Below are 16365 nucleotides of genomic sequence, written 5' to 3'. Positions count from 1 at the left end.
CACAGGACCTTTGACTTTACGTCTCATCTCAAGGATGCATCGAGGATGTTTAAGTGTGTTGCTTAAAGGAACATTACAGAATTGGTTGTTGCTAACAAAACAGTTGCTAGCAGTGTAAGCACTTTATGTAATCCACCATATACATAAACTGACAAACCTGTAGAAGTTTGAGATCGATCGGCCATCTGGGTCACGAGAAAATAGTGAAAAACCGATTACAAATCTTGCATTGCATCGATGCCAAAATAAAAATGAATAAAACGCTCACTGAGCGATAAACTCCAAACGCAAAGTTAGATTATTTATTTCTCATCAAATTATGACATTTCAGACAGAAATATTGCAAGGGATGTTTTCAACTATCATCATCTTTAGACCGTGTAAGTTTTATGTAAATCTGTGATCTTCACGATTTTTGTTTCTTACCAATTCTGTAACGTTCCTTTAAGGATACAAGTGTCAAGACCGGGACTCGAACACTTAGCTGATCAGAAACACCAGAGCTTCAGTCTGGTGCTTTAAAACCGCTCAGCCATGACGCCCGCTTTTTTTCTGAGGGGGCTGGAGGAAGGTTTCACTCACCTTGTCTTATTCTTGATGGGGTCGTCCTCAAACGTCAGATGTTGAAGGTACCCTGCAGCATTGGCTACGATGGCAGGGTTTGGATGACTCAGGTAGTCAATGATCTCCTGAAGGTCAGGGGTTCTCCACTGGGGGTCACCTATATCAGGTCAAAGGTCATCACAAACATGACAAAGGTCAGTAAATCCAATGAGTGTGTGTATGAAATTAGGTCAAAATTTATTTAACTAATGTGGCTTGATTGGTGAGAGTTGCAAGAACCAAAGGTCACAGTTCATAAGGGTATGACCTTTTAGCCTGAAATTATGAGCCTTGTAACAGTAGAATTGTTATCACTAGTCAAGTGGTTAAGTTTGGTTTTGTTTCAAATTGAATTTACAGTTCATAAGTGTATGATCATCTTTGCCTGAAATTATGAGCCTTGGTAACACGAGAAGTGTTAGCACTAGTCAAGTGGTTAAGTTTGGTTTTGTTTAAAATTGAATCGCTGATGAGAATCTCAGGTCAGAGGTCATTTTGTTAACGTCAGCAGACAGTTATTGAAAGGTTAGAGTCCAATGAGTTTTGTGGTCATTGGCTAGAGGCATGTAATTATAAATCAAACAACCAGTCGATTTGTGTGTCAGTAGGATTTGAAACTTTGCTTGGTTGGAGTAGAATTACATCGGTGAGGTTTCTGGCAGAACCATGTGCATATCTCTGTGGAGTAATGATGGTTCCGAATAGAACCGGCGGTTGACAACTGAACGTTTCGATCAGTATGCTTTTTTTTTTTCTGAAGACGATCAGAGCATACTGATCGCAACATTGAATAGGAGACTTTCCAACGCTAGGTGGCAGCAGACATACCGGGTAAATTTCCATTGTTTACGTAGTTCTGAACATGCGCATAATTCTGAGAACAATGGATTTACCCGGTAAGTCTGCTGCCCTCTATCGTCCCAGAAAGTCTCCCATTGTCAACCACCGGTTCGTCTCAGAACCAACAACACTCAAAAGAGATTGACACAAATGGTGGTGCTACAGCAAACCTTACCTAACTGTGTGTCATGAAAACAAATAGGCCTATGGTCATTTGAAAGTTCCAAGTCGCAAATGACTCCATACTAGCAGTATTGTGAAGGAACTCTACAATGTGGGTAGGTCAGAGGTTAAGCACATGAGGTCATAGGTCAAAAGTTAAATATGTTAACTGGATTCATGACATCACTTCATGCAAGTTAATCAACAAAAGAAATATTGTATTTACGGAGAGCAAAAATAATTAGTTATAAAATATACAGATAGGAGTGGACTCCATGCACCACAAGGTCACAACGCCTAGCCTAACAGCGCCCTCCCTGAGGTAGACCAATGCCACACATAAGAATAATACAGACATTTATTTTGCGCAATGACCTATATTTAAATATACTCTACTGCGCATAACAAGGAATACAAAAAGTGCAGAGAAAAAAAATAAAAATAAAATATACAAAAACAGAGCAAGAATGAATGAAATGGGTTGAGTAAACAAATGGGTTTTTAACTTAGATTTAAATACATCAATTGAAGTACACTGTCTAATGCAAGATGGGAGACTGTTCCAAAGGTTTGGAGAGGGGTATAAAAATGCCTGGTCACCTAAAGTAGTCCTAGATTTCCTAGATGGGTGAGACATCATACAAACATGCAGTACGATTTGAGAGCATGCAAACGCAATCAGCCGAGTGTACCTTTGCCACTACTACCCATGGACGATTTTCTGGGGATCGAGTCATGTCTTCGGTGGACCTGGTGTGTCGGACGGTAAGGGTACCTGTAGGAGCCTAGAAGTGTGTATAGGGTAGAGGCGGTCAGACTGAGGAGGTATAGCTAGCGAGGAACGAGATGGCTGTGTTCACACTGGACAGGTTTGGCACATGTCCCAAGATAACTGACTGTGAACAGCTAAAGAGGCATCAGTGCATTGCTTTTTCAAACTTTTGTTGATTTGTTCTTGGTTTTTAACTTACTTTTAATTTAAGTTTGCTTTACCAGGGGTGGATTTCACAAAGAGTAAGGACTAGTATAATCTCGAGTTAGGACGAGTAACCTGTCCTTACTCAGGACTAGCCTCAAGTTTTAGGACTAGCCTTAACTCCAAGGACTACATGTAGTCCCAAGTTAGGACTTATAATAAATCTACAATAAGGTGCCGGTTTAATTTATATATTTATTATTACAATTTGACAACTTGAAGAAAGGAAACCTGAGTGGGAAAGCGCAACTGTCTAAAATATTCCTCCTCAAAGGCCGAAGAACATACCTACAATGCTAAAACTTCACCCTTGTTATTAAAACCACACTGTTAAAAACACTGGACAATATTGGTAATTGTCAAAGACCAGTCTTCTTACTTGCTGTATCTCAACATATGCATAAAATAACAAACCAGTGAAAATTTGAGCTCAGTCGGTCATCGAAGTTGCAAGATAATAGTGAAAGACAAAAAAACCTTGTCACACGAAGCTGTGTGCTTTCAGATGCTTGATTTCGAGACCTCAATTTCTAAATCTGAGTTATCTAAATCAAATTCGTCGAAAATTACTTCTTTCTCAAAAACTACTCCACTTCAGAGGGAGCCGTTTCTCACAATGTTTTATACTATCAACCTCTCCCCATTACTCATTACCAAGTAAGGTTTAATGCTAATAATTATTTTGAGCAATTACCAATAGTGTCCACTGCCTTTAAACTTACACTCTCACAACTTTTTACAATATTATTGTTAATCAACCAATTTCTGTTTATGCAAGCTTCAAACTCAACTTCAAAGAATTTTTCAGATTTGTTTGCAATGCTTTCTGCAAAGCCAATCAGTGGTGGGGTCAGGGGGTTGGTTCAGGGGGTGGGGTTGGTGGTTGGGGGTGGGTTTGGGTGGAATCTTACCTTTATCAAACGGCTTGTCGTATTTATCATATTCCACTGTGTCTTGGCTGCCAGTGCGATCCATCGATGCTATTGGAGCCATCTGGTCATTGGCTGCTTCCCGTGTGATGTCATCGGGGCGGTAGCTGTCATTAAACGCCGGGTCTGCGACAAATAAAACTACTCTTAGTAACATGAGAGAGGCTGCGGGATTGGTCAGTTTAGAATTGGCATCTGTGGTGCATTGTAATTGGTTAGTAGGTTATAAGAGAGGGTAGAGGATTGGTCAGTTAGTATTCAAATTCGTGGGGGAAATAACTTGGGTTTATATGCTATAAAAGAAGCTTCGGGATTGGTCGGTTAGAGCTGGTCAGTTGTGAACAGCTGTGACAAGTAATCTGTGATTGACTTATTACTAGGCTATAAAAGGAGTCGTGTGATTGGTCGCTTAGAGCTGGTCAGTTGTGAACAGCTATGAAAAATAATCTGTGATTGGTTAGTTGGTAGGCTATAAAAGGAGCCGTGTGATTGGTCGCTTAGTGCTGGTCAGTTCTGAACAACTTTGACAAGTAATCTGTGATTGGTTCATTGGGAGAGATTGTAAGGTGAAAATACAAAATGGTAAATCGAGTCAATCATGGATCATCACTAAAAAGATTACGTGCAAGGTCCTGAAATTCTCTGGAAATGTTAAAAGCAATGAGTATGTCAAGAATTTGTAAGCAAAATCTTGAATCGCAACTTTGTGAAAATTCAAAACGGTAAATCGAGTGATCCATTGATCATGTTAATTGGTTTTATTATAGTTCAATTATATGTTAGGTCCTGAAAATGTTAAAAGCAATGAGTATGTAAAGAATTCGTACACCAAATCTTGAATCGCAAATTTTCGGAAATGCAAAATGGCAAGTCTAGTTATTTATCGAACATGCTTATTAGTGTAACTTACAAAACGGAGTTAAATATTGGTTCCTGAGACTTGCTAAACATGTTAAAGCAATGAGTATCAAGAATTTGTACAAAATCTTGAAACAGCATTTTGTGAAAATACAAAATGGTAACCCAAGTGATTCGTCGGTCATGCTAATTGGCGTCATTACAAAATGATTACGTATGAGGTCCTGAAAATGTTAAAAAGCAATCAGTACGTCAAGACTGCTTCTAGAAAAGATATTTTAAAAGCAATTGGATAACACTGGGTGCGTTCGTTTAGCTTCCCTTGGTCCTCACTCAGGTGAGCCCATGACAAGAGCTAAACGAACGGTCACACTCGCCCACACGTGGTGACGGCATGCTTCTCAGGTCACCCCAAAGTGACCCACTCCACAAGCAGGGCACTGGGGGGCTGACCCGGGTGAGCCCCATCAAAGCTATTCGAACGTACCGGGGCAGACCAGGGTCGACCCAGGGAAGCTAAACGAACGCACCCTATTAAACACTGTTTTTCTGCTTATGAATCAGTGCATTTTTTTCCGGGCTTGGTGGGACCTGGGCTTTGGCTTTGTGCTCGAGCAATGTTTTTTTTTTTTTTTTTATATTTTAAAACTCAGAAATTAAACAGTCAAAGGAAAATCACACAGAGGAACAGTAACAAAAGTATAACAAATATCACAGGCATATTACCCGGGTGGGTTTCGAACCCACGACCTTTGCAATTTTAGAGCAGTGTCATACCAACTAGACCACCGAGATTGCCCGTTTTGGTTTTTTCCCATATACGCCGATGTGTGTAAGCACTGTATACTCATTACTTACCCGAGTTCTGTGAAAAAAATGACAGGCATATTACTCGGGTGGTATTCAAACCCACGACCTTTGCAATTCTAGAGCAGTGTCATACCAACTAGACCACCGAGATTGCCCGGTGGCTAGAAGCGGTTAGAATCTTAGTTTTAGCAGCGGTAACTGCAAACTCGGGTAAGTACTGAGTATACAGTGCTAACACACATCGGCGTACATGGTTAAAAACCAAAATGAATATTCTTTATCCTCATGCAAATTTAACATCTATTATAAACCAGTATCACGGTGTGGCCATCTTGATTTTACTCCATACCAACTCATTGTAACCAAACTGAGGCTGGACGAAATAATAGTCTGGTGCCATGTTTACCAAACGAATGTTAGTATTCATTTGTGTTATGGAAACAGGGAACATGACCAAGATGGAGACAGCGTGATATAGGGCTAAGCTGTGACCCTGGTCAGGCCAAGGATGCATAGAATGTTAGATTAGAAGAAACAACACAGAGATCAGACAAAAATGCAATACATAATCAAAGCATGGTTAGTTTGTCAAATGGTTTCAGGCTGTGGTGCAAAATCGGGTGAGAAAGTTAAAAAGAAAAAAAAGGGGGGGGGAAAACAAAATCTCACTGTAGTCATTCGCTGGTGGTGGTGGGTTCCAATCCTCCTTTGGTTGCCCGGACTGAGGGTAACGGTCGTATTGGTCGCTGTAATTGTAATTATCTGCGGGAAGGTGGGGAAAAGGACGGATTTGTAGGGGGGTAAAAGTCTTGTTTTCTGAAGTTTTCCTACAGTAGTTAAACGTGTAAACCCTGTTCAGTGTACACAAACAGTTGTGTTGGATGGTTTTAGAAGGCAGCATTCCCCTTCATATGCACATGTAATAGTGCTCCACTATTATCTGCGGGAGGCGAGGCAAAGGATGGATTTGTAGGGGGTAACAAGTCTTGCTTTTGAAGTTATCCTGGTTAAACGCCCCGAACCTATGAGGTGTTCTGCTGTGCCACCATCATACAAAACCACAGGTGGATTTCACAAAGAGTTAGGACTAGTCTTATCTCCAATTAGGACGAGTTACTCATACTAACTTAGGACTAGCCTTACATTTTTAATAACTCCTAGGACTAGTCATAAGTTAAGACTATCTTTGTGAAATCGACCCCCAGTGCAGTTGAATGGTTTTAAAGACACTGGACACTATTGGTAATTGTCAACGGCTAGCCTTCACAGTTGGTGTATCTCAACATATGCATAAAATAACAAACCTGAGAAAATTTGAGCTAAATCGGTCTGAAAGAACAAAACACCCTTGTCACACGAAGTCGAGTGCTTTCAGATGCTTGATTTCGAGACCTCAAATTCTAAATCTGAGGTCTCGAAATCAAATTCGTGGAAAATTACTCCTTTCTCGAAAACTACAATACTTCAGAGGGAGCTGTTTCTCACAATGTTTTATACCATTAACCTCTCTCCATTACTCGTCACCAAGAAAGGTATTATGCTAAAAATTATTTTGAGTAATTACCAATAGTGTCCACTGCCTTTAAAAGGCAGTATTCTCCCTTAACAAACTGTCCGTTACAACACATGAGGACTGCCCCACATTTCATCCAAGTGGTTTGGCTGGCTAGTTCGGTGTTGAAAAGCTTCCCTATCTCATTTGAAATATGGACTTGTGAACAAGCTGAGGGACTAATGAATTGACAAACTACCTGGTCCTGCTGGCCAGTCACTTAAAAAAGTCAACCGGCTAAGCTCGCTGGAAATTCTGTTAGCCGAAAAAAAAAACACCAGGAGAATGAAATTATTTTTCCCGCCAAAGAAAGGACCATGGTGGACACACACACACACACACGGGTAAAAAGCAGGGTTTGTTTAGCAAATCGTGTATTACCTTTTTGTATTGTTAACACCGTAATCATCACATCAAGATGAATTTTTACTAACTTATTTACTGAGCGAAAAAAAAACTTTTGTTTGTACGTGTAGTTAACCTTTTTGTTCATGTGGATGTTTTGAGCTTTTTCTAAGCCTTTTGACAAGAAAGCCACAACAGGATGTTAAAGCAGCTGTTTTTAGTCTTTAAGAAAGCTGACGAGACCCGTCACCAATAAACTCACCTCTGGGATCGACTGGACGGTCGTCATACCTATCCCCATACTGCGGTCTCGGGGAGCTGTACGGATTCTCCGACCTCGGCGCCGTCCCATACCGTTCGCTTCCTTCAATCGATGGCGCGTACATATCGCTCGGTGTGTCGTTGTACGAGCGATCGTACGGATCCCGCACCGGATCGCCGCGGTAGCCCTGTCTCTCACTGCCGTCAACAGAGGGCGTCCTTTCGTACTGCCTGGAAGGGTCGGAGGCATCGTACTGATCATCTGGGTATGGGGACTCGTTGCCGTAGTTGTTAGCCGGGTGAGCAGGGTAGTTGGAGGGACGGGAGTAGTCCCGGTTGTCGTAGGGGGCGGGGGAGTGGGCGACGGCCGGGGAGTCGCGCCCATCCGGGGAGTGGACGATGCGGGTTTGTACCGTGTGCTTGGTAATTGTTACCTGCCATGAAAGAAGTATTTTCAGGGGTGAGAGTCATTGCAAACAAAAAGATAAGATCTGAACCAAGGATCTATTTTAGGAGACCTGTACACTGAAATGACGACATATCCACCTTGAGAAACCCCTGGAGTTAAAAGATTTTAAGGAGTTTTTGGGAACAGTATCATTAAATTCAGAAAGTAAGATTTCTTTATAACAATTGAAGAAAATAGCTGTCATTTTCTTTGCACCAAGCAGACATTAGAAAAAGTCTGAAGTCAGATAAAAGTCTGAAATTTCCCATCCCAGCAAATAAAAACATTAATATTAAAAACCAGCTTCATCCATCATCCCATATAGTATTTAATCCATTTGATCTAATTACAGTCGTCAGTTACTGGTTCATTATTCATGAAGCTCTCTGTAGTAGTTCCGCACTATTTAACTCCACATGAAAAATCGCATTACATATCTTAGCCACGCGTGAAAAGGCAACTCCATTACATTCGTCAATTTATTCAAAAAGCTCGCCCAGTCATTGAGTTTAAGCAGTTTGCAAAGTACAACCAATCGTGTGTGGTTGATGTCTCAATCGACTAATTACATGTAGCCCATTGGACTAAAACTAAAAGGGCCGTCAAGCGACACTGCATTGCTTATAAAATTCCCATGATGCTATCATGCCATCATGATAGAACATCCACTATAATAAGGTAGACTCTGAACATTTTGTTTAAACGGCATCAATAATAACAAATTTTTATATAGTGCTTTTCTGGACAATACTCTTTTTTTTACCAATACAGTGCGTACCTTAGCGATGCTGAGATGGCACTTTAAAGTTCTTTTTAAATTTTTTATAATAATAATAATAATAATAATAATAATAATAATAATAATAATAATAATAATAATAATCATAATAACCGTATTTCAAATGCGCCTTTTGCCAAAGGATACAAAGCGGCAGGTATTATTACTGTGAGGAGTGGGACGAAGTTTGAGATATAAGACCTAATCCTTAACATTGCTAATGGTTTACAAGGTGCTGTGGCGCAATATGCTGCCAATCCAGCCAGGAACACCGGGGCGAACCAATGGGTTGTTTTACACGCGATTACACAACGCATGGGACCAACGGCTGTACGTCCCATCCGAAGGACGAAGCAAAGTGCCTTGCTTAAGGACACAATGATCAGGGCTGGGGATTCGAACCCACACTCTGCTGTGTTTGGTGAGACGCATCACACTCAGGCAATGACAAAAGAATAAGGGAGCGCACCAGGAGAGGGCGCATTTTGGTATTGCCATGTTTTTGTCCACCATTTATTGCCTACCCTCTTTATACCAATGCAATGCCTACCTGTGTTGTTTTCTTCACTTGCTGTTTAGGGCCAGGGGATGCATCTGTGTGTCCATTAACCGCAGGACTACCATATTCTGAAACAAAAGAGATAATAATCATGTATTATTTGAATTATTGGGTGGCATTGGATGGGTAGTGCCTAAAGCACTTATCTATCACCAATGTGAACCTGGCTCAATTCCCAGCTAAGGCTTTTATGTGAGTGGAGTTGTGTATTGGTTTTGTCTGGGTGGCTTGTGCGTAAAGTGCTTGCCTCTCACCACTGTGGCCCTGGCTTGATTCCCAGCTTGTGCCATATGTGAGTAGAGTCATTCGTTGGTTCTCTCTGGGCGACTTGTGCGTAAAGTGCTTGCCTCTCACCACTGTGGCCCTGGCTTGATTCCCAGCTTGTGCCATATGTGAGTAGAGTCGTTTGTTGGTTCTCTCTGGGCGACTTGTGCGTAAAGTGCTTGCCTCTCACCACTGTGGCCCTGGCTTGATTCCCAGCTTGTGCCAAATGTGAGTAGAGTCATTCGTTGGTTCTCTCTGGGCAACTTGTGCGTAAAGTGCTTGCCTCTCACCACTGTGACCCTGGCTTGATTCCCAGCTTGTGCCATATGTGAGTAGAGTCATTCGTTGGTTCTCTCTGGGCGACTTGTGCGTAAAGTGCTTGCCTCTCACCACTGTGGCCCTGGCTTGATTCCCAGCTTGTGCCATATGTGAGTAGAGTCATTCGTTGGTTCTCTCTGGGCGACTTGTGCGTAATTCCCAAGATACTGAAGCCAGCTGTTCTCAATGACTATAGACCGGTTGCCCTCACACCTATTGTGATGAAATGCTTTGAACGGGTCATCAAAGGTATTCTGCTCAACGAAACAAGAAATGCAGCGGACCCTTTTCAGTTTGCTTATCGTGCGCATCGTGGTGTGGATGATGCAATTATGACATTATTGCATAACATTTACGGGCACATTGACAATTGTAAAAGCTATGTACGTACATTATTTATTGACTTTTCCTCTGCCTTTAACACAATAAGGCCACAGTCTCTTTTGTATAAATTACTGCATTTGAAAGTTAACCCACATCTTGCCCTCTGGATTAATGATTTTTTACTGCAGCGACCACAAAAGGTCAGATTTTCAGGTGTTAGCTCTGATGTCGCACACTTAAGCACTGGAGTTCCACAGGGGTGTGTGTTATCACCTCTTTTGTTTTCATTGTTCACAAGTGACTTTAATGTCCAAAGTAGTTCTTGTATTGTGATTAAATATGCAGATGACACAGCCTTGACTGGATTAATTTCTGGCAATGATGAATCAGAGTATAGGATAGGAGTTAATCAGTTTGTTGATTGGTGTGAAAGAAATAACTTAGTTCTTAACGTAAATAAAACAAAAGAAATGGTTTTTAACTTAAAAAAAAACATTCAACCTGTACAACCTGTTAAAATTAATGACATGTCTGTTGAAGTGGTAAAGGAGTACAAGTATCTGGGAACTGTAATTGATGATCAGCTGAACTGGAACTCCAACACCACGAAAATCTATAAGAAGGCTAATCAACGGTTGTACTTGTCAGGAAGCTGAAGTATTTTAATGTTAACACCCGGATTCTTAATCTATTTTATCAGAATACTATTTTATCCTTGTTGACTTTTTGTGCAATCACTTGGTTTAATTCACTTTCAGTTTTTAATAGGCAAAAACTAGTTCGCATTACCAAACAAGCCAGTAGGATTATTGGTTCAGATAATGACGGTCTTCAGGAATTAGTTAAGAATAGACTTATGAGTAAGTTCCACTGTATTTTGTCTGACAACACACATCCCCTTTACCCACTGATTGTTCACAACAAATCTGGTAGGATCCGTCAACTAAGCCTTAAGACTAACAGGTTCAAGAACTCATTTTTACCTATTGCTATCCATAATTTTAACTGTGATTTTATTAGATAACTGCAATGCATCCAGCCCTATGTACTGTCTTAATTGTTTATTATTGTTTTATTTGATTTTCTGGCATCTCCTGTGCAATTTGGCCTCTTTTAATTTGGGGAGGGGTCCACTACCCAATCATGCTTTAGCGTTTAACTGTTTGTTTGTTTGTTTGTTTGTTTGTTTGTTTGTTTGTTTGTTTGTTTTTTTATAAACGTTCATTTTTTTAACTTACATTAAGGTTATTGTTTATGTAGTATTGTGGTAATTCTTGTGCAATTTTACATTTTAATATTTTATATGTTGCTGTACAATAGGATTGTAAATTTCATGTATTTTTATATACTTGACGAATAAACCATTCAATTCAATTCAATTCAAAAGTGCTTGCCTCTCACCACTGTGGCCCTGGCTTGATTCCCAGCTTGTGCCATATGTGAGTAGAGTCATTCGTTGGTTCTCTCTGGGCGACTTGTGCTTGCCTCTCACCACTGTGGCCCTGGCTTGATTCCCAGCTTGTGCCATATGTGAGTAGAGTCGTTCGTTGGTTCTCTCTGGGCGACTTGTGCGTAATGTGCTTGCCTCTCACCACTGTGGCCCTGGCTTGATTCCCAGCTACACTGGCTAGGGCCATGTGTGCGTTGGTTCTCTCTGGGTGGCTTGGTCTTAGAGCGCTTCCCTCTCACCAATGTGACCCTGGTTTGATTACCGGCTCCACTGGCTAGAGTCATATGTCCTAGTTTGAGTAGAGTTGTGTGTTGGTTCTCACTGAATTGAATTAAAATCTGGGCGGCTAGTGTGTAAAGGGCTTGACTCTCACCACTGTGACACTGCCGTCGATTTCACAAAGAGTTAGGACTCGCTCATCTCGCGTTAGGATTAATCTTAAGGTCTGCATGTAAAAGTGCAGGGTTGGGACTCGCCATAAGTCCTAAGATTAGTCTTAAGTTAGGAAGAGTTTCATGAAATCGACAACTGGTTCAATTCCCTACTTACCGTGGTAGCTTCTGTCGGGGACAGCGCCGTACCCAGAGTACTGCATGGTGTCACTCGCATCCATGTTGTGGGCGCGTAATGCGTCTCTGAAAGAGAGAAACGGGAAAGGATGTCAACGACAGATGAAGAAGGGGTGTGAACAATAAATCAATCAATCAATCAATCAATCAATCAATCAATCAATCAATCAATCAATTAGCGGACATTTGCAGGGTTTGCTGAATTTTTTTTTTTAGTGACTAGCCACCAGGACTAATTAGCTTTTCATTTTATTTTCATAAAAACAGGCACGATGTTTGGTCCTTTGAAAAAAGTAGGAACTATTTTAATCTGGTACAAAGCCTGACATACATTTACACATACATTTATGTACTGTAAGCCGTTAACAGACTGTTCAGGCTAATACTCATAATTATTTGTTCTGATATTTCTGGTGGATTAGATCAGGCAAAGTGGATTCCAGACAAAAGTGTAACCGCAAAGGTGAATCAGACACCACAATTCAATGTGGTCTCTTCAGGTTTGGCTAGGAATGGCAGGGTTTATGCATGTGTTTTTGTCCGACTACTGTGACCAAACGTGGGATCAGAACTGGATCAGCACTGGCTTAAATGCGACACAAGATCTTGAAATCAGAGGTTGAGATTCAAAATTCCTGGATCTCGTGTGAGTGAGTGTACATGTATGCCCCTTCTGCTTCGCTGAGAGGTCAAACTTACAGCGCAGAATCAATCAGGTGAGAGCTGTTGTATGCCTTGCTGCTAACACTGCTTTCGCTTTCTAGAACCGACTCATTCACTGCTGAACGACGGAACGAAAACGAGTCGTCAGTTTCACTGTAAATAGCAAAAATATTACCAAATTAGGTTGCATGAACACAACAGCGTAAATGAAAAGATCCAATGTTGAAATGTCCATTTATATTAAATAATAGACTTGGGAACTAATCCACCCAACACTTCTAAAACTCCTTCTAAATAATATGGACGTTTCCATTTAGACACCAACCAGGGGCCAATTTTACAAAGAGCTTGGGCCGTGTCCGAATTAGCGGCTACAGTTATGGCTATCTCTAGATTTTTGCGTAGTTATGCGTTGAGGTATAGGACGTCCTTAGCAATACCCTTAGCAACAGCCAGAGCCGTAGCTGTAGCCGCCAACTTGGACAAGGCCTAAGATTGATCTTAACTGCAAATCGATCATAGTCGCTATGTACAATGTGCTGTCACAATACAAATCACTAAGGTATTTACTGAGAATTTGTCTTGTGATGAATTTTATTGCTTGGTGAAAACGGCCCAAGGTCCCAATTTCATAAAGCCTGTTGAAACAAAAGCTTGCTAAGCACAGACAAAACCTGCTTAGCAGAAATAGGCTATCAGTCTAAGAAAACACAATTACCACTTATTAACTCTCTTTCAATGTCACAATCAAGCTAATTCAGCACAAAGCAAAACCCTGACGCCAGTTTTACTTCAGAAGCTGTTGAAATGTTTTTCCAGGGTAAAAAAATAACGCCTAGTTTTTATTCATGACCGAGAAATTTGATCTGTTGTCTGTAGCTTTTACTTTCAAGAGTCTAACAAACTCACTTCAAAATTACACACATATTTTTAAAAGTTTCACCGATGGACAGTGGGAGAAATGAAACTGTTCTGTTATTGATGAAACAAAGCAAAACAAAGACTAAATGTTTTACTGATGACAGAAATAACTTCTACTTATTCTTTCTTTTTTGTAGATTAAAAACTTAAGTTAGCCGTTGTATCTATGGGAAAAGTGACAGAAATGAAACTGCTCATTGAGAACAAAAATCATAATCTTGTTTTGTTTGTTTTGTTGGTGTGCCATTGTTATTTTTAATCATCGGTTACCTGTAGTTTTAAAAGGTGCAGAGAAGAGGTTTTTGTGTCCCCCACATAAATTCCATACTATTAATTGAGTGCTGTTTTGGAGACTGTTTCAGGCCTGTATGCTTCGTTTTTGAAAGGGCAAGGGCACCAAGGCATTTTCTCTTTGGCAAAGGGCACCCTATGAGGAAATTGTAAATTTCTACTGGAGCATTTCAAGGGCACCAAGGCAATGGCAAGGGGGCAACGGAGGCAATCGCCTCCGTTGCCTCCGTGAAGTATCAGGCCTGCTGTTTCATGAGCCAGTCAGAAGCCATTCGAAGGGTTCAAAGAACCAAACGTACACAGACACTTTCAGCTTTAGTTTGCACAAAAACCTGTGCTCTGTTAAGCAGCGCTTTGAAATTGGCCCTAGGACCTACAGGTACCTGATGCTGGCGAAGGTTCCAGTCTCCGATTCCTGTTGACTTCTCTCAAACTGATTGATGACGTTACGATTCTCCTGATCCAACTCACGGGTCAACTTCTCAAATTTCTCTTCCTGCAAAATTATCAACAAATCAATCATCAAACAAATAGTTAATTTCTCTTTAACCAGTATAGTCATCCTTAATTAAATTACATAAACTCTACTCACGTCAAAATCCTTGTTACATGAGGCAACTTTTACAGGCAACCAAATGCAGTACATACTACAGGAGGACTTTGGTAGCACAATATTCAAACAATGTCTCACGATTAAGCTTGGGCGATATCACGATATTATCGAATATCGCGATATTAATTTGGAAACGATTTCGATATCGGATTGATTTGGTTTTAATCGAAATATCGATATATCGCGATGTATTGCGATGATCGCGATAATCGCGATATATCGCAATATCGATTAAATACCGCGATGTATTTGCTAGCTGATACATCTTGCACCCCATAGGTTTGGAGTAAAACCAGAAGAATAGGTCATTAGAACACCTCTCTTAAGCTATGACTGTCTCTTCTACAACTTTCACTTGGAGTTTGAAGACTGATGATGTCAAATTTCATTAATTGCGATTATATCGAATATCGCGATATATTGTCGGCGATATATCGTGAATAAAATAAATCGATATCGCCCAAGCTTACTCACGATCCCCATGAATAGTATTCTGTATAACATTGGACAGTGTCCATTCCAGTAAGTTGTCACTATTTCTGACCTATTTGGTTGATTGAAAACAGGTCAAATCATATGGCTGCCTGCCGGCCGCAATTGGCCATTTTAGTGAAAACCGTTTGTAGCAGCTTTATCGGTTTCTGAGGGATTTCTTATAGGCCCTATAGCCTTTTCAGAGCAACTAGAGTGAGAACGACACAGGTCAGCAAAACAGGTCAGCAAAAGACCACACGCACATGAACTGAAGTGAAAAGGGAGAAATTAAGGTCAACAAGAAACCAGAAGGGGAAATGAAAATATAGGAAGCTGTTAACGGAGAAGCAAATTTACAGCAAAAAGATTCATGAAATAAACAAGAGTAAAAGGGAAACCAAGCATGGAAAATTAGCAACACTTAAGTTAGACAGCATGCATGTGCTACAGCAAAAAGAAGGGGTGGGGGTAAATTGTTAATTTTACAGTATGTACAATGTACATGTATAATGAGATTCCACGTACTGAAAAAGGCTCTCAGGCCCAAGGTCCCTTTTGCTCTCGACCCCGAAACCTCCCAGATGTTACAATTAAGGAGGTTTACAGACTCTGTGCATCACAAGAGATAGACAACTACACAGGTTTGGGTCCATCAGTTTCTTCGCAGAACAATCAATCACTCAAAAGAAATGGTTATTGTCTTTCCATCATGCAAACATTCATTCCTACATACATATTTATTTCAGCTCCCTTGTGTTATTTTCATCTTATTGTCTTCTTGTAGCCCCTTATACCAAGAGTGGCTTTAAGCCTCATTTGGCAGAAAGGAAGAAAAAAATATATATAAAAAAAATAGACACCCCTTCTCTCTATCTCACACCTTGATCCAAGCCTGACTGAATAGCAACTAGCTGTTTTAATCACCTATTATATTGATTGCTTCGTAAATTTGTCCTTACAGCCTGGCTTCACACATGCTCGATCATTTCTAAATCCTCCTTTAACTAATGAAAAACAATTTCTTGGTGGACGGATCCTTCCTAATTGCCGGACAAGCTGGTATTACTATCGGACTAGATCACGGCCACGCACCACTGGTTACACTGTCAGAAGGCAAGATGCTCTGGGGGGGGGGGGGGGGGGCGCAAATTGATACCAGGCTACCCTGGGATGCGTTCAATCAGAACAGGATGTCAAGTGAATCCATGAACCATTAATAGCGGATTGTCCTTCATCCTCGAGTAAAGAGACGGTACATTTTGGGAAGAGTTCATTCCAACCATATCTATTTTTTATTTCAGAGAGTAGTAACAAAAAGGGATGGAATATTGAACATTTTATTGTCATCTGGTTTTCA

General features: G+C 40.7%; 1 protein-coding gene, 1 long non-coding RNA gene and 1 other non-coding gene across 11 annotated transcripts in view; all 3 read right to left on the bottom strand.

Annotated features, from left to right (window-relative positions):
* LOC117299096 (catenin delta-2-like) overlaps positions 1–12828 on the bottom strand; it is a 34330-nt gene extending 21502 nt beyond the window's left edge. For 5 of the 7 annotated variants that reach the window (XM_033782529.1, XM_033782534.1, XM_033782535.1 and 2 more), the window contains exons 1-8: positions 12746–12828; positions 12027–12112; positions 9113–9189; positions 7338–7770; positions 5848–5940; positions 3493–3636; positions 2298–2390; positions 583–721 (exon numbers count right to left, since the gene is read on the bottom strand). In XM_033782529.1, coding sequence (XP_033638420.1) covers positions 583–721; positions 2298–2390; positions 3493–3636; positions 5848–5940; positions 7338–7770; positions 9113–9189; positions 12027–12090 — 1043 coding nt within the window. In that variant the 5' untranslated portion in view covers positions 12091–12112; positions 12746–12828. The remainder of the gene's footprint in view (positions 1–582; positions 722–2297; positions 2391–3492; positions 3637–5847; positions 5941–7337; positions 7771–9112; positions 9190–12026; positions 12113–12745) is intronic. The other 2 variants (XM_033782532.1, XM_033782533.1) reach the window with 2 other exon arrangements.
* On the bottom strand, positions 5091–5163 carry Trnaf-aaa. Its single transcript has one exon. It is a non-coding gene; the product is annotated as a tRNA-Phe (tRNA).
* A 1501-nt stretch (positions 12829–14329) lies between the features above and the next one.
* Positions 14330–16365, bottom strand: part of LOC117299097 — a 42993-nt gene continuing 40957 nt past the window's right edge. For all 3 annotated transcript variants that reach the window (XR_004520037.1, XR_004520039.1, XR_004520038.1), the window contains one exon: positions 14330–14417. This is a non-coding gene — a long non-coding RNA (uncharacterized LOC117299097). The remainder of the gene's footprint in view (positions 14418–16365) is intronic.

This window comes from Asterias rubens, chromosome 14 (assembly GCF_902459465.1).
Source record: "Asterias rubens chromosome 14, eAstRub1.3, whole genome shotgun sequence".
Lineage (NCBI taxonomy): Eukaryota > Metazoa > Echinodermata > Asteroidea > Forcipulatida > Asteriidae > Asterias > Asterias rubens.
This window is presented reverse-complemented; position numbering and strand designations above follow the sequence as displayed.